This window comes from Aedes albopictus, chromosome 1, assembly GCF_035046485.1.
Source record: "Aedes albopictus strain Foshan chromosome 1, AalbF5, whole genome shotgun sequence".
Taxonomy (NCBI): Eukaryota; Metazoa; Arthropoda; class Insecta; order Diptera; family Culicidae; genus Aedes; species Aedes albopictus.
The window spans coordinates 274,945,440-274,964,931 of NC_085136.1; the positions used below are offsets into that span (position 1 = coordinate 274,945,440).

A 19,492-nucleotide genomic window follows, 5' to 3' on the forward strand; every position below is an offset into this window, starting at 1 on the left:
CTGGCAACACTTTCGTCAACCTTAATGTTTACATAGGTAGAATTTCCATTGGAATAAGGATTATAATACATAAATTTTAAACTTTAGCAATTTATTGTTATCCATTTTAATAAATCCATAATTGATATACCGTCTTACCCCTCTGGTTCGACACGTTTTAATACGACACTTTTTAATTCGTACCCCGCTTATACGACACGTGTCGAATTAAAAAGTGTTCAAATGTCACAGCGATGTTCACTGTAAATGTAAAACAGTTTGATATTGCGCTTATACTCGCACCCGAAGCAACTCCTCTTGCAGCCGCAAATTTCGGAAGTTCTGAGTTGGTGCTATTCAACACCCAAACCGCCTGGAGACCAACCGAAATGCACTGAGGATGGCAGCAATCGTAGAAAGAACGAGCTTTTCATTCGCGCCACCGTAATATTTGATGAAATTATGTTTCATAACAAATCCGGAAATCAAAACAAAAACAAAAATAGAGTTGCCAAATTCCAATGAGCATGGTGGTGTAGAGTGACCAGTTTGTCGAATTAAAAGTTTACCCCGGTTATACGACAACAGTCGGTGTCGTATTAGCGGGGTAATACGGTACTGGCAACACTGTCATATTATTATTTTTACATAGTTTTCTATTCTCCTTGGTCTAAATCAGCCCAAATCATCTTTAAATTGCATCGAATAATGTTTTCTTAGCGAAACTTGTAAATTGGACTTATTTTATATATTAGAGAAAAAGGGTTTTCAAGCTTGAAAACGCTGTATCTCTGGAACGGCCCAAAAGACCTCGGGTAGTTAAGCTTTTTCGATTGGAAAATGTCTGATAAACACGATGGAATCAAAATTTTTAAAATCAAAATATACTCATTCGACGAAAAATCGATTTTAAATTTTAAAATTGAAAAATAACATGTTTGGCAACACTGCATCGAAAAAATAATATTTTTCCTGGATTCCTCCATCAATTTTCTTCAAAAAAGCCGAAGGTCACAAATGTGTATATGTTATAGTTTCAAAGCTATAAATTAAGAAAAGGAAGGGAAAACATGGATTTTTCTTGTATTGGCAAATACGAGGGGTGCTGCCACGGGTCGAGGGGTGATCCGATCGGCACCAAAATTTGGATTTTTTCTTCCTCCATTTAAACAAACATTCCAACAAAATTTAGTCAAAATCCATGATGGTCGATAACACGCGGTGTGTACACTTGGTGTGGAATGACCCTTATTCATTCAATCAATTCAATTTTTATATTTAAATAAATACTTTATTACAAATGGTTTCTCTTAGGAAATGGCGAATTTCGTCCTAAATCGTATTTGGAGTTAACCTTTCCAAATGATTGAATAAATGAGACAAAATCTATAACAAAATATGTTTCATTGGATTTGGGGGGGGGGGGGATTCTAACCTTCACTGATTAAGTTTTTAATAACAAAAGACACTAAAAAAATCATTTGGACACGAAAAAGTTTTTGTTAGAAATACTGCTTTTACTTAAAATTGCCCATCTGGTCGTGTATGGACGGTTGGAGGAAAACGTACCTCTGGAGCCGACCTACTGATACCTGATGGACGGTTGGTAGGGAACATAATTACTTATCTTGGGGTAAATTTTCATCGGAAACGAAAATGTTTTTTTTTTTGTAAATCGACTTTGATTTTTTTTTCAAATGATTTTTTCATTGTAGGGATCAATTTGGTTTTCTTGCAATTTTTTTTTATTTTGAATTATTTTGGGAAAATCACCTATACAACACTTTTTTGTGGGAGTAGTCGTTTTTATACTAAATGCATTTGAAAAAAATGCCTTTTTCAAAAGACATTCTAGATAAATTTTGAAGATACTAAGTATGCAAAGTGGCTTTTCTAGTCAAGGTCTACACACCCAGAAAGTTTCATTGTAATCTGAGAAGGTGCTGCTAACTCCAAATACGATTTGGGGCAAAATTGGTCGTTTCATAAGAGAATACATTCAAGTATTCATTTAAATATAAAAAAAATGAATTGATTGGATGAATTTAAGACAAAATCTCCTTGAATAAATGAGACACAATCTCCTAACAAATTGTGTTACATTGGATTCTGAGATGATTACGACCTTCACTGGTTTAGTTTTTGATAACAAAAGACACTGAAAAAAAAAATCATTTGGACATGAAAAAGTTTTTGTCAGAAAAACTTTTTTCCTTAAAAGTGCCCATCTTGTAGTGTATGGATGGTTGGTAGGGAACATATTTACCTATCTGGAGATAAAATTTCATCGAAATCGAAGATGGTGTTTTTTTTTTTGTAAATCGACTTAGAATTTTGAAAAATGATTTTTTTTTCAGTGTATTACTCAATTTGGATTTTTTCAATATTTTTTTCTTGAAACTTGACGTATTTAGTGACTATCATCCATACAACACTTTCTTGTAGGAGTAGTCATTTTTTTTTATTTTTAGCCCTTTTCAAAAGATAGTCTAGATAATTTTTGAAGAAACTTATCTAGTCAAGGTCTACACACCCAGAAAGTTTCATTGTAATCTGAGAGGGTGCTGCCAACATTTGTTCGAGTTGGCGTGAAATCCGTCTATATGGAAAACTTGTGCGGCTTGATCAGTTCTACTAGGAAGTTACGGACACCCGCTCCAACTTTGATATTTAAGGCCAATGTCATCGACTATCTTCGAAAAATGCCAGTTGATATTCATGATGACCAAGTGGGACTCCTTGGGGATTTCTTCCAGGTTTTCTTCAGGGACTTCTCCAGAGACTCTTTTATGGATTTCTTCCAGCATTTTTGATTTCTATCGGAATTCTTTCCAGGATTTCTTCATTGATCCTTTCCGGGGTTTCGTTAAGAGGTTTCTCCAGAAATTTATGTTAAACATTTCTCCAGGAATTCTTTCTGAAATTAAGTTAGATATTCTTTGTGGGATTTCTGTAGAGTTTCGTCCAGAATTTCTTTATTGATTTCTTCTGAGATTCTTCCGGGGATTCTTTCCGAGATTGAATCGTCCATGATAATTTATTTTTTTTTCGTGATTCCTTCAGGCGCATTTTTCAAGGATTCTGGGATTCCTTCATTGATGCTTTCTGAGCTATCTTCATTGATTTTTTTCCTTTGTTTCCTTCTGAAATTTCAAGTATACAAATCTCGACGTTCATTCAGGTATTCTTTCAAGGATGATTCCTTGGTATCCTTTTAGGATGTCTCCCGAGATCCTTCCATTGAATATTCCCGAGATTCCATTCGGCAACCTCGCAGGAATTTCTCCCGAGCTTCATTTAGGTCTCCCTTCGGGGATTCATCCTGGATCCTTTCGAGTATTCCTTCAGATTTTTTTTCTGTGATTCTTTAAGTAATTTATCCCGGTATTCTTTCGAGATTCCTCCCAGAATTTTTCTGTCACTTTTTCAAAGATTCTTTCAGGGATTATTCCGAAGATTTCTTCGGGGGTTTCTCCCGGGATTGCTGCTTAAATTCCTCTTGCGATTTCTCAACGGACCCTTTTGGGTTTCTTCTAGGATTTTTTTCTCACGGGATTCTTATAGGGATTTGTTCATGAAATTCTGTTAAAGATTACTTCTAAAGATTTTTTCAGATATTCCTTCATTCATAACTCCTTCATATATCTTTTTGAGTTTTCTCTTTTGATTTAATCGGCAATTTTTCCCGAGATTCCTTCATCGATTAATGCCGGGTAACACGTAAGCAGTAAATAGAAAGCTTAGTACAAAATGTGCAGATACCGATAATTGTTTATCCATACCTATTATTTATAGACTATTAGAAACGATCTAGCCAAAAACACATGTACTCCATTCATATTTTTGCATACACATATATTTTACCAGTTTAGTAATATCCATCATTTCTCCATCATCCCGCAGGTATTAAACGAAGCGGTGGGCGCGCTAATGTGGCACACAATCATCCTCACAAAAGAAGATCTGGAAAAGTTCAAAGCGTTACGGATAATCGTCCGCATCGGCAGCGGCGTCGACAACATCGATGTGAAAGCCGCCGGCGAGCTGGGCATCGCCGTGTGTAATGTGCCCGGCTATGGCGTCGAGGAAGTCGCCGATACCACCATCTGTCTGATCCTGAACCTCTACCGGCGGACGTACTGGCTAGCGAATATGGTCCGAGAGGGCAAAAAATTCACAGGACCAGAACAAGTGCGGGACGCAGCGCAGGTTCGTCTAGCTCGTTTTCTACGTTCGAGGTACAAATTAACTAACTCGCTTATCGTTTCATTTTTTTAGGGCTGTGCAAGAATACGAGGAGATACCCTGGGGTTGGTCGGTTTGGGCAGAATAGGCAGTGCGGTGGCGCTCCGGGCGAAGGTGTTCGGTTTCAACGTGAGTTTCTACGATCCTTACCTGCCGGACGGAATCGAGAAATCGCTCGGCCTGAACCGCGTCTACACCCTGCAAGAGCTGCTATTCCACTCAGACTGCGTGTCGTTACACTGTACATTAAATGAACATAATCATCACTTAATTAACGAGTTCACGCTTAAACAGGTGAGTGAATTATCTTTTTGGTCAGTCGACAGTTCGCTCTCGTAGCAATCAGAAGTCTATTGTTTCGCTCCGCGTGCGTCTGTTTACCTTTTTTCCAAGTGAATCCCACGGGATACTTTCTGGTATTGCACCAACCCCAGCACCAGTTTGGACCTAAAAGCTATAAGAAAGTGTGACTACAGTTCTCCACCGACCGCGGTCAATCGTTATTAGTGGCCTCAATCGACGCGAGTGCAAAAATCCTCGGTTAAATCGTTCGCAAGCAGCGGCTATTGAAGCTGTGCAGTGTACACTGTGGTTTAGAAAGGCGTTAACGTGCGGCTGAAGTGAATGGTATAACCAAATACATCTATTTTGTCCAGTGCATTTCTCTACTCATTCGTGTGTGTGCAAAAGCCTCAAGTGTCTGAAGTAGTTCCAACAGATCTACCCGGTGTGCCCACTATGGAGTGGGAACCGGATCCCTTCCCTCCCATCGGAGACCAAGGAGGCGGACATTCATCGAATCTTTTTGATGGCGAATTTGCTGGAGCGCTGTTGCCAGCGTATCTCGACAAAGATGGCACGAAGGGCCCTATTCAGGTGCTCCGTATGAAGGCAGTCCGGGGAGTGTTACCGCAAAACCCTTTCGTACTGCGTAAATCAGTGGAAAAATGCGTGGGTATGAAAATTGATGGCGCTTTTCCTGAAGGCAAGGAGGGAATCTCGTATGTGCTGAAGATCAGAAGTGCGAATCAAATCAGCAAACTAAAAAACCTGACAACGCTCACCGATGGAACCGGAGTCGAGGTTACCGAACACCCTACCCTTAACACCTGTCGATGCGTCGTGAACTGCAGAGCCGTAATTGATATGCCCGATGACGTTTTGGAGAATGAGCTGATGGACCAGGGTGTGAAAGGTATTCGTCGCATTACCAAACGCATAGGAAAGGACAACGTCAACACGCCTACTATCATTTTGACAATCGCAGGTACCATTATTCCTTCCCACGTTGACTTCGGTTATATTCGATGCAAAACACGCCTGTACTATCCAGCCCCTATGCAATGTTACAATTGTTGGTGCTTTGGACATACCAGTAGGAGATGCCAACAAACACATCCAACCTGTGGTACATGTTCTAAAGATCACGCGATTGATAAAGAGAACCCCTGCCAAGCAGAAACATACTGCAAGCGTTGCGACAGACACTCTCACTCATTGTCTAGCCGAAAATGTCCGGTTTTTGTCAAAGAAAACGAGATTCAAAGGATTCGTGTCAATCGTGGCATTTCGTATCCAGCCGCAAGACGTGAATATGAGCAAGCCAATCACCAGAACACCTACTCTAGCATCGCAGTAGCAGGCAAAGATCAAGAAATCGCTAACCTTTCCTCTAAGGTGGACCAACTCCAACAGGAGATGGAGAGAAAAAACAAGCGAATTGAAATTCTTGAATCCAATCTTGAAAGCGGCACTCACTCCGAAAATAATCGCGGTATTGCCGAACTCCTAGAGAAAGTGGATCTTCTCACCAAAGAAATGCACAAAAAAGATGAACGAATCCAAGCACTAGAGGCGACGCTGAAAAACAGCTCCCGCATGGAAATGGTACGAAAGCACGGCACAATTGAAGACCTCGTAGCGAAAGTCACCAACCTCGAAGATCAGCTCAAACAGAAGGAAAAGGAAGTTAACGCTTTCAAAGCCCTCCTCCAAAATCCCTCACAATCGACCCTGAAAACCACTCAGAAGCCGTCTACAAGCGCTCAGACCAAAACCCAGAAGGAAACACGTTCGACAAAATCTAAAAATAAGAAAGATAATCAAGCAGTAAAGGAATGGCAGCCGACACCTATGTATGAAAGTGACACAAGCCCTATCTCAGTATCCCCTGCCGAAAGAACTCCTAAGAGAGACCACTCCGTGACAGACTCCGACGACTCATCCGGACAACCTAAAACCAAGATAACAAACGCCAACGCCTCTACAGCTAGTGGAGACGACGGTATTTCGGAGTAAATCAAAAGCGCCATCCAGTACTCCCCTACATATCAGGTTCCAACTAATACTATCCAATCCACTACAAATCAATGGCCACGAAATCCACTAACAGCAGCCCTATCGTAGAAGAAAATACTGGACGCCTCACCTTTGCTACCGACCACACCACAGATCAAGACAACTACCGACCTGGAAACGCACGACAACCCAACACCAACACCTTACCAAAGGCACCCCCGGATCCTCCGTGGGACAGTCAAGGCCCCGTCGGTGCGGAAGTTACACCACCACCGGAACTGGCGGACAACCCTTGGCATCCCACGGACCCGGGAAGAGGGACGCACAAGGGCAGAAATGCTCGTTCCCCTGAGGACAACGTGGGAATCAAGGCACCTGCCACCATGGAGATCAAGATGTTCGAACCGAGACGCTCACCAAAGACAGCTAAAAGCTTCATACAGACTAACTATCAAAATGTAGATACTTTCCGTCGACAACCGAACTTCTCAAACGCCACCGACTACGACAGAATGTTGCTTCTTCAATACGGTCCCACAGCAGTCCCTGTGGCAAGCAGCTCCACTATTTCTCGTTCGAAAAAGACCTTGAAATCAGTCGTCTGCAACCAATCTACTGCAGAAGACGAGGCTTCTGGACTCTCCACCCTCTCCATCGATCACAACATTAATCAAGCCCACTCTCAACCTGAAAACGCACGACAAACGAACATCTTACCAATGGCTCCCCCGGACCCTCCGTGGGACAGTCACGGCCCCGTCGGTTCTACATCACCACCGGAACTGGCAGACAACTCTTGGCATCCCACGGTCCCGGGAAGAGGGACGCACAAGGGCAGAAATGCTCGTACCCCTAAGGACAACGTGGGATTCAAGCAAGGATTCAAGAAACCTGACACCGATGAGATCAAGACGTTCGAACCGAGACGCTCGGCACGGATACAACATGGTCCCACAGCGGTTCCTGTAGCAAGCAGCTCAGATACTCCTCGTTCTAGTACTTCGACGATCCCAGCAGTTGGCATCGACTTTGGGGAACGCTCCATCTTCGCTCTACAGTGGAACATGAACGGGTTCCACAATAACCTCAACGACCTTGAATATCTAATCAAAGACAACACACCAGTCGTCCTTGCCATTCAAGAGGTGCATCGCAGCAACGTGAACAGCATGAACCGAACCCTAGGTGGACGATACTCTTGGGTCTACAAAAGCAACGCGAACATCTATCACTCTGTAGCTATCGGAATTCTGGAACCAATCGCCTTTTCAGTGATACAACTGGACACTGATATACCCATCATTGCCGTCAGGATCGAATATCCGTTTCCAGTCTCAATTATAAGCATCTACCTCCCATGTCAAAAGATTCCAGACCTTAAAAACCGCCTGCTTTTAGCATTGGAGCCCATACAGGGTGCCAAACTGATCCTTGGGGACATCAACGGTCATCACACTTCATGGGGAAACTCCAAAGTAGATTCCCGTGGAGCCACTATTATGGAAGTTGCAGAGATGATTGACCTTGTCCTGCTTAATGACGGATCCATTACATTTACCAAAGGAGAACGTAGGTCATCAGTTGATATCTCTTTGGCAAGCTCCTGCATCGTCAACAGGCTGCTCTGGAACATAAGCGAGGATCCACTAGGAAGCGACCATCATCCAATATCGATATGTCTTCACGAACAACCACCAGAAACATCACGGCGTCCCCGATGGATTTACAATGAAGCTGATTGGACAGCTTTTCAAACAACGATAAACGAATCTCTAACAACTTCCGAACAAGAAAACCTCTCTGAGTTTTTAAGCATAGTTCATCAAGCAGCCACAACGTCGATTCCAAAGACTAGCTCAAAGCCAGGTCGAAAAGCTCTACCCTGGTGGTCACCGGAGACAAAAAGAGCAACTAAGGCTAGAAGGAAAGCCCTAAGGGCGATGTTACGTCTCCACGATGGGCATCCAGAGAAGCTAACCGCCAAGGATCTTTACAAATCAAAGCGAAACGAATGCCGTCAAATCATACGTGATGCCAAACGACTAAGCTTTGAAAACTTTCTGGACGGCATAAATTCCAACCAATCCTCGAGCGAGCTTTGGGGAAGAGTGAATGCTCTCAGTGGGAAGCGAAAAGCCAGGGGCATGGCAATCCATCACAACGGTGCCCTTACCAGAGATCCGCAGGTCATAGCTGATGTACTTGGCGAATATTTTGCCTCTCTTTCTGCCTTTGACAAATATGATGAAGCCTTCAAACGACGAAATGATGCATCCACACTTGGCAAAATGGTCATCTCGGAGGTCACACCACCGCATCCCATCAACGTACCTTTCCGTCCCATTGAATTAGAACATGCCTTATCCAGCTGCAAAGGTAACTCCGCAGGAAACGATGAGATAGGTTATCCGATGTTGAAACATCTAACTCCCGCCGGCAAGGCATCCCTACTACGATTGCTGAACAAAGAATGGTCGAGAAATACGCTTCCTCAGGGGTGGAATCACAGTTTGGTCATCCCTATACCGAAACATGGTTCTGCGGTCTCCAAGCCTTCAGACTTTCGTCCAATATCGTTGACATGTTGTGTCAGCAAAGTGTTGGAGAAAATGGTTAACCGTCGTCTAATTCACTTTCTTGAGTCGAACGGCCATCTCGACCACCGGCAACACGCTTTTCGTCCCGGACACGGAACAGGCACATATTTTGCTACGCTAGGGCAAGTATTACACGACGCAAAAACACAGGAGCAGCACGTGGAAGTTGCCACGTTAGACTTGGCAAAAGCGTACAACAGAGCCTGGACACCAGGCGTCATCTACCAACTGTGTAAATGGGGTCTATCAGGGCACGTTCTGCACTTCATCCGGAATTTCCTTCACAACCGGACATTCCAAGTTTGCATTGGAAACCACCGTTCTAGAAGCTTCCAAGAAGAAACAGGCATACCGCAAGGTTCGGTTATTGCCGTTACTATTTTCTTAATCGCCATGAACGGAGTTTTCATCAGCCTTCCGAAGGAGATCTACATATTTGTATATGCAGACGATATAGTACTAGTGGTAGTCGGATCCACGGAAAAAGCTCTTAGACGGAAACTCCAAGCATCAGTGAACGCCGTCTCTAAATGGGCAAAGGAAGCCGGATTTGAGATATCAGCCGAAAAAAGTTCTATAACACATATATGTCCCCTCCGCCATCGTCCCATCCGTACTACAATAGTAGCTAACGGACAACCTATACCATTGAAACAACGTACTCGAATACTCGGTGTCCATCTGGATCGCCGCCTATCCTTCCAAGAGCATTTCAAAGAGGTCAAACGGAACTGCCAAACTCGTCTAAACCTTCTGCGCACCCTTTCCAAGAGACACCAGGGTAGTAATCGCGATGTTCGTCTACGTGTAGCGAGTGCAATAATTGATAGTAGATTACTCTATGGCATTGAACTAACCTGTACATCAACCGATGCACAATGGGGAAAAACCCATGAAAACCAGGAAAAAAATCAATATCTTTTGTCGCAGTGGAGTGAAAATTACAAACAAAATCATTTCCGCTTGGAAAATGTCTGATAAATCGAATGGAACTAGTGTAGTTTACCGCACGAAACTGTATGTCGACCTACAGAGTCGATTTATCATCGGATTCTTGATTTTTCATACTAAAAGATGCGTTTTACCAGTATATCTCATACAATATATTGAAATTATGAGTTTACTCTGTCATACAAATGCTTTAGAATGTACACAAGTAGTATTCGACATAAAAAAATTGTATGTCGACTCAAGTTGGTTAGTTTGGCGAAAATGATCGATTTTCAAACAAAAATTCATAATTCTGTCGTAATTAACTAGGAAAACTAAATTATTTCCGCAAAGAAAATGTCTAGTAATTACCGAGATGAACCAGCCCTGGGCTGAAAATCTCGTTAATAAAGATAATAATAATAATAAATGTCTAGTAATTCGACTGAAACTAGTGTCGTTCACCGGATGAAACTGTATGTCGACCTACATAGACGATTTATGACCGGATTCTTGATTTTTCGTACTAAAAGATGCGTTTTGTCAGTATTTCTCATACTATTTATGAATTAACTCTGGCATACAAATCCTTTAGAATATACACAAGTAGTATTCAATATAAATATTTATTTATGTCGACTCAAGTATTATTTTGGCGAAAATGATCGATTTTCATACAAAAACTCATAATTCTGTCGTTGTTAACTAGGGTACTTACTAGGGTGAATTTACTCTGACATACAATTCCTTTAGAATGTACACAGATAGTATTCGATATAAATATTTTTTTATGTCGACTCAAATTGGTTATTTTGACGAAAATGATCGGTTTTCATATAAAAATTCATAATTCTGTCGTTATTAACTAAATAAAAACACTAAATCGTTTCCGCTAAGAAAACGGCTGGTAAATCGACTGGAACTAGTGTCGTTCACCGGACGAAACTGTATGTCGACCAACAGAGTCGATTTATCACCAGATTCTTGATCTTTCGTACTAAAAGATGAGTTTTGTATTAAAATTATGAATTTATTTTGACATACAAATACTTTTGATTGTACACAAGTAGTATTCGGTACAATTTTTTTATGTCGACTCAAGTAGGCTGTTTTGGTAAAAATGATTAATTTTCTTACAAATGAATAATTTTCATACAAATTAATACTTGTAATAGTTAACAAAGAAGTAAATATTTGAAAACATTTGAATTTTGAATGTACACTGTAATTACTTCTTTACTCCAAATTTCTCTCTCTCTCTCTCTCTCTCACACTATCTTCTTGGCGTAACGTCCTCACTGGGATGAAGCCTGCTTCTCAGCTTTATGAGCATTTCCACAGTTATTAACTGAGAGCTTCCTCTGCCATTGACCTTTTTGCATGTGTATATCGTGTGGCAGGCATCAAGATACTCTATGCCCAAGGAAGTCAAGGAAATCTTTGAGGAATTTCCGGAAGAAATCCTGGAGGAATCTCCGAAAGAAACCCTGGAGGAATTTCCGGAGAAAATCCTGGAGGAATTTCCGTAGGAAATTTTTGGGGAATTTCCGGAGGAAATCTTTGAGGAATTTCCGGAGGTATTCCTGGATGTATTTTCGGAAGAACTCCTGGAGAAATTTTCGGAGGAATTCCTGGAGGAATTGCCGGAGAAATTCCTGGATGAATTTCCGGAGAAATTCCTGGAGGAATTTCCGGAGAAATTCCTGGAGGAATTTCCGGAGAAATTCCTGGAGAAATTTCCGGAGGAATTCCTGGAGAAATTTCCGGAGTATTTCCTGGAGGAATTCCCGGAAGAATTCTTGGAGGACTTTCCAGATGAAATCCTGGAGGAATTTCCGTAGGACATCCTGGAGGAATTTTCGTAGGACATCCTGGAGGAATTTCCGGAGAAAATCCTTGAGGAATTTCCGGAGGAAATCTTTGAGAAATTTCCGGAGGAAATCTTTGAGGAATTTGCGGAGAAAATCTTGGAGGAATTTCCGGAGGGAGTGCATGAGGAATTTCCGGAGGAATTCTTGAAGGAATTTCCGGAGGAATTCCTGGAGGAATTTGCGGAGGAATTTTTGGAGGAAATCCTTGAGGAATTTCTCTCACTAAACTGTCAAAATCACGAATCGACCACTCTTCTTCTGTCGGCTATCGAGCTAGTCGATTTCTGTACTAGCTTTTCTGCTCGATTCTACTGTGATAGCAGGCGAGCCGATTCAATCGACTCGAGTTATAAAATAGCTGTTTACGATGTAAAAATAAACTTGGAATATAGTATTTAGGCCCATATAGCCACAGCTATAAAGACATGGGTATCCAGCAGGACCATGCTGGAGGGGGGGGGGACGGGTTTCGATTCCAGATCGCTCCAGGAACTTTTCGTAAAGGAGATGTCCTTGACTTCCTTGGGCATAGAGTATCTTCGTGCCTGCCACACGATATACACATGCAAAATTGGCAGAGGAAGCTCTCAGTTAATAACTGTGGAAATGCTCATAAAGCTGGGAAGCAGGCTTCGTCCCAGTGAGGACGTTACGCCAAGAAGATAGTGAGAGAGAGAAATTTGGAGTATAGGAGTAATTACAGCGTACATATGTTTAAAATTCAAATGTTTTCAAATATTTACTTCTTTGTTAACTATTACAAGTATTAATTTGTATGAAAATTATTCATTTGTAAGAAAATTAATCATTTTTACCAAAACAGCCTACTTGAGTTGACATAAAAAAAATGTACCGAATACTACTTGTGTACATTCAAAAGTATTTGTATGTCAAAATAAATTCATAATTTTAATACAAAACTCATCTTTTAGTACGAAAAATCAAGAATCTGGTGATAAATCGACTCTGTTGGTCGACATATAGTTTCGTCCGGTGAACGACACTAGTTCCAGTCGATTTACCAGTCGTTTTCCTAGCGGAAATGATTTAGTGTTCCTAGTTAACAACGACAGAATTATGAATTTTTATATGAAAACCGATCATTTTCGTCAAAATAACCAATTTGAGTCGACATAAAAAAATATTTATATCGAATACTATCTGTGTACATTCTAAAGGAATTGTATGTCAGAGTAAATTCACCCTAGTAAGTACCCTAGTTAACAACGACAGAATTATGAGTTTTTGTATGAAAATCGATCATTTTCGCCAAAATAATACTTGAGTCGACATAAATAAATATTTATATTGAATACTACTTGTGTACATTCTAAAGGATTTGTATGCCAGAGTTAATTCATAAATAGTATGAGAAATACTGACAAAACGCATCTTTACGTACGAAAAATCAAGAATCCGGTCATAAATCGTCTATGTAGGTCGACATACAGTTTCATCCGGTGAACGACACTAGTTTCAGTCGAATTACTAGACATTTTCTTTGCGGAAATAATTTAGTTTTCCTAGTTAATTACGACAGAATTATGAATTTTTGTTTGAAAATCGATCATTTTCGCCAAACTAACCAACTTGAGTCGACATACAATTTTTTTATGTCGAATACTACTTGTGTACATTCTAAAGCATTTGTATGACAGAGTAAACTCATAATTTCAATATATTGTATGAGATATACTGGTACACTCTTAGAAAAAATCATGCAAATTTAAGTTCACTTGGATGCACATAAAAGGAGCGGCACGTTTGACACAAATTTACGTCTTCTATCACAAATAAAGGTGGAGCTAGCAATCGCTAGAGCCGAAGCGAGAGATAAAACATATGTAAGTAAAATAATGAACAGGATTCGAACTCTGGTCCGCTGATTGAGAGGCACGAACTATACCTCTCGGCTGTATCACCGAGTTGTGAGACAAATGATAAATGTAAAACTGTTTCTACCTATCTGCTCAGATAAGTTTGTTGACATTTTGTGCAACCAACTCGAACTTACATGATGGATGTAAAATTGAGTCAAAGTTGCCATTCAGTCATGAAATGTTTACGTACGTTGATGGTTTACGTCACGCGTAAATTCCTAATTTTTTAAGAGTGTAAAACGCATCTTTTAGTATGAAAAATCAAGAATCCGATGATAAATCGACTCTGTAGGTCGACATACAGTTTCGTGCGGTGAACGACACTAGTTCCATTCGATTTATCAGACATTTTCCAAGCGGAAATGATTTTGTTTGTAATTTTCACTCCACTGCGGCAAAAGATATTGTTTTTTTTCCTGATTTTCATGGGTTTTTCCCCATTGTGCGATGCAATGACCGCTTCACTCGCTCCTGTGTACCATCAGTCGATCCGAATAAGCTCCGGTCTACTACCCTCTACACCCTCCTACTCCGCTTGTGCTGAAAGTGGTAAACTACCTTTTGGGCATCTCGTTACAGAGGCTGTCTGCAAAAGAGCAATCAGTTTCTTGGAAATGACAACAGCTAGCAACGACAGAGTCCTTCTTCTCGATGAGGCGAATCGACTCCTACAGAGACACACCAACGAAGTGCTCCCCCCGGTGGCCGAGGTTCATTGGAACGGAGCCAGAAGTTGGGATTCACAGCGTATCAATCTCGAGACATCTATAAAAAGCAGATTTCGGGCGGGTGATAACTCTCCTACTCTTACCAGAACCGTAACAGAATTACTTCGCACCAAATACCACAACTATACGCATCGATACACAGATGGTTCCAAGGACCAGAATCGCGTCGGCATCGGCGTTACTGGTCCTGACATCAACCGCTCTCACCGCCTTCAAGATCCCTGCTCAGTTTTCTCTGCAGAGGCTGCAGCGGTCCTCATCGCTTCTACTACTCCGTCTCCAAAGCCAATTCTCGTCCTGACGGACTCAGCCAGCGTTATTGCAGCCTTATCGTCCGACGTAGCACGACACCCATGGATTCAAGCTATCCAGTTGCAAGCTCAGCCCGATACAGTATTCACATGGATCCCTGGACACTGCGGAATCCGCGGCAATGAAAAGGCTGACGAATTGGCAGCTAATGGAAGAACTGGAACTTTCTTTACAAACGATGTACCTGGGCGGGATTTGAAACATTGGGTCACCACGATGCTGAGAAATTCCTGGTCAATCGAATGGCTCAACTCGAGAGATCTCTTCTTACGAAAAATAAAAAATAGTACGACTCGCTGGGACGATCCTGAAACTCATCGGGAGCAGAAAATTCTTTCGAGGCTACGTACAGGCCACACAAAAGTATCCCATAATATGGCCAGTACAGGGGCTTTCCGCAAAATTTGTCCCGTTTGCAATGTACCCTACTCTGTGGAACATTTTATCATCAACTGTCCCCAACATGAACCAGCACGCGTTGCGCACTGTATCCCGGATAGCATACTATGTGCTCTAAATAATGACGCAAACAACATTGCACGATTGATGAACTATCTGAAAGATATTGACCTATACCGATACATTTGAACGACGACTCGCTGAAGACTAGACCACGCATTGTACCCGGACAACGAAAAGGATCAACGGAATAACACACAACCAAAATTGAAGGTGAAGACTCTGGCAAACGCATCCGGACTATCCAATGGAAACATCCCCGTTTATAATACGTCTACTCGATTTTCTGCCCAGGAGGGCTAGTGTAATGCCCTCTCTCGATACAGAGATGAACCAGCCGCCGGCTGAAAATCTCTTTAATAAAGATAAATAATAATAATAATAATCTTTTTGGTATACGTACAAACCAATGAGTAATAAATTGTCTTCGAGTTTTTTTATCTGGGAATACAGAGGGACTGTTACCCAATACAGTTATTGATTAGAAACTATAGAAATTCTGGATGATCACCCAGTCGGGAATTAAGCATTATTCAGAATATTCTTCAGGAATTCCAGCAGACATTATTTCACGGATCCTTTAGAAACTTGCCTGGAGATGATTTCAGAAATGCTTCCGAACTTGCGCTAGGAATTATTCTTTGGCATTTCTTCATAATTTTCTTCAGGAATTCCTCGAGGTTTTCCTTCAGAAATTACTCAAAGAGGTCTGTTCGAAATTCCTTAAGAGATTGTATCAGACATTCCTTCAAAAATTTCTCATGAAATTCTTGTAAGAATTCCTCCAGAAGTTATCCCAAGGAGTTCCATCAGGTATTACCTAGGACTTCCTTAAAATTGCTCTAGGGATTATTTTTTGGCAGGAATCTCTCCAGTAATAGTTCAAGACATTTCTTTTAGAATTCCTTCAGAGGTATTTCCACTAGTTCTTCTGAATATTTTTTGAGAAATCCTTTCTGAAAATTCTCCAGGGATACGTTAGTTTTTTTACAGGGATTTTTTCAAGAATTTTTCGTTTTTTTTCCTCAATTTTTACAGAAAATTCTTCTAAGACTCCTCCAGGTTTCCCTTTAGAAATTTCTTAAGGGAGTCCGTTGCCAAATTCTTTTAGAAACCCCTCCCAAAATTCAAATATTCCACTGGGAATTGTTCCTTGTCATGAGTAGGTACAGGAACTCCTTCGTAAAATTTTCAAGTTGTTTTTTTTTTTAATGAAGTTCTTCCAAGAAATCTTCAGAAGTATCTTTAGAAGTTCCTTCAGGTATTACCTAGGATTTTTTATCGGATTTTTTTCAGTGAGTGCTTCAATTTTTTCAGGAATTTTTCTAAAATTTCTGATACAATTCCTGTCGAAATTCCTTCATAGATTCTCCAGGGATTGCTTCAGTCATTTTTCCGAAGATTCGCTCCAGGCATATCTCTAGAGATTGCTCTAAAGAATCCTGGAGGGATTCCTTTAGGATTTTGCACGTTTTGCTCCAGAGATTCCTACAGAAATACTTGCAGCAATGCAAAGATGTTTGCAGATATTTCCGCCAGGAATCCTTCCAAAGATTTCATAAAAACTTTCTCCAGAAACTTCTTATAAAATTCACAAAGGATTCTTTCAAAAATGTCTTCATAAATTGCATTAATAAAATATGGGTATTGGCATAAATACGTAAAGTTTTCTCAACACAGATGTTATTCGGCATGCATATTGTGAATATCCGTAAAAAGTATGGTAGTCTGGTTGGTAAACTTCAGTCCTACGCACGTGAACAAGAGCGGGTACTGGTAAACAAAGGGTATTTCTTCAGAAAATGCATCAGGATTTTTTTTTTATTCTTGTAGTAACTTCTGCAAAAAATTAACCAGAGATTCATTTAGAACATTCTATAGGGATTATGTTAGAAATTGTTCCAGCGATTTTATTAGGAATTTCAAGAGAATCTTTTCCAGGAATTTCTCATGAATCCCTTTTAGGGATTTATTCAGAAATCCTCACAGCGATTCTTCCGGAAATTTCTCCAGAAATTTCTTCAGAAATTCCTCCAGGTATGCTTCTAGGAATTTCCTCTGTCTAGAGCTTTTGCTGGAACTTCCGATATTTCTACAAAGATTATCTCCAAGATTATCATCCAAGAATTTTCTCCAGAAACTTCTCAAGGTTTCCCTCAGAAATTCCTCCAGGGAGACTTTTCAAAATTCCATAAGGGATTCCTTCAGAAATGTATCCACGAATTCTTCCATGAGTTTTCGATTGAATTTCTATACGAATTCCTCTAGAAATATCTCAAAAAATTCTAAAAAAATGCTGCCCGGGTTACTTCGTGCACTGCTTCAGGTAATCTCTAGAAGATTTCCTAGGTATTATTGCAGCGATTGCTTCATAAATTCATCCTAATATTTATTCGGAATGTTCTGGCATTCCTCTAATGTTTCTTAGGAATTGCTTCAGAACTTCTTCAGAAAATATTCCTTGGTATTTCTCCAGGAAACCCTTCAGAAATTTCCCAATAAATCTTCTAGCACTTCTCCTCCAGGAGTTCTTCTAAAATTATTAAGGAATCCCGTTAGATTTCGTCGGGAATTTCTCCAAGAGTTTTTTTTTCTAAAATTTCTGTAGAGGTTCCTGCAGAAATTGCCCCAGAGATTGTTCCAACAATATCTTTAGGGATTCTAACAGGAAGTCCTTCAGAAACTTCTCCAAGGATTAATTTCAGCAACTTTTCCAGATATTTCTTCTGGAATTTCTGTGGGAGTTCTCTCGAAGATTACTGCGAGAATTTTTCCAGCGATTCATGCGGAAATTTATCATAAGTTTTTTACAGAAATCTTCGGAAATTCTTCTAGGAATTCGTCTTCGCATTAGTAGGTAGCATGTGTGAACGTCTAATGATGTGATGTCATTTTGAGATGAGTAAAATGTTGAAACAAAAATATGCAATTTGGGGTTTTCTTCTTCTTCTTTATGGTTCTACGTCCCCACTGGGACTTGGTCTGCCTCGCTTCAACTTAGTGTTCTTTGAGCACTTCCACAGTTGTTTAATTGAAGGAATTTCTTTGCCTGCCATTGCATGAATTATTTGCATGTATATTGTGAGGCAATTACAATGATACACTGTGCTCAGGGAGTCGAGACAACTTTCTCGACCGAAACGAGAATCGAACCCGCCGTCTCCGGATTGGCGATCATGCGCGTAACTACAGCATATTTGGCCTCTCAGCTCCAATGTCATGCACGCTGCCCGTAGTGCACGACAAGCGAGCACGGCATTGGAGCTGAGGGGCCAAATGCGCTGTAGTTACGCGCATGTTGGCAATCCATAGCCTTAACCAATAGACTAACTGGAGACCCCTGACATTTAAAAAAAAAATCTAAATCAATCTTATACCAATTTGTCCTGCAGTCCTGCAGAGATTCCTTCTAAAATCTTGACGGAATAGGGAATCGCGCCACTTGGGCGGTGGCTTCTATATTCGTCTGTTTTCCACTATAACTCAGTCAAATTTGAACCAATTGACACAACTTTTGGAATGTGGTGAGATAGGTATAGTATCTACCCGTGTACAACATTTCAAGTCAATTGGTTCAAAATTGACTGAGTTATAGTGGAAAACAGACGAATTTAGAAGCCACCGCCCAAGTGGCGCGATACCCTATTTTTTCGGAGATTTTACGAAGAAGGTCATCAGAGTTTTTTTTTCTAGAATTTCTGTAGTGATTCCTGCAGAAAATACTTCAGAGGTTATTTCAAAAATGTCTCCAAAGATTCCATCAGCAATTGATATAGAATCTCTTCCAAGAATTCCTTAAGAAAATTCTGCAGGGATACATTTCAGGAATTTCTTTAAAGATTCCGTTCAGAATTCCTTCAGGAATTCCTACAGAAATGCTTCCAACGACTCTGCTTATTTTTTCCCAGAGATTATTCCCACCTGCGGGAATTCCTTCAGAGATTTCCTAAGAAATTCCTTCAAAAGAAGTTCTTTTTTTTTCAGAATTTTATCTAAAGGATCCTCTGCCATTCTGCGCATAATTGGTCAGCGTTAAGTCGGAGTGGACTACGCGATTCTTTCGCCAGGTAAAAATGAGCAAGGCAATTCGGAAACTCTCAACTTTTTTACGTTATTTTAATGAAAATGTTTGATTAAATTAAAGAATTACAGTATATCGGAAAATAATGCGCTCGATTGGATATCATAAGTGC

General features: G+C 40.6%; 1 protein-coding gene across 26 annotated transcripts in view; it reads left to right on the forward strand.

Annotated features, from left to right (window-relative positions):
- The window catches only part of LOC109429301 (C-terminal-binding protein), a 377,738-nt gene that overhangs the window by 335,875 nt on the left and 22,371 nt on the right, over positions 1-19,492 (forward strand). For all 26 annotated transcript variants that reach the window (XR_009996515.1, XR_009996516.1, XM_062846798.1 and 23 more), the window contains 2 exons: positions 3,883-4,188; positions 4,258-4,518. Coding sequence is in view for 24 of the 26 variants with exons in the window: in XM_062846798.1 (XP_062702782.1) it covers positions 3,883-4,188; positions 4,258-4,518 (567 nt within the window). In the remaining 2 variants the exon portion in view is untranslated. The remainder of the gene's footprint in view (positions 1-3,882; positions 4,189-4,257; positions 4,519-19,492) is intronic.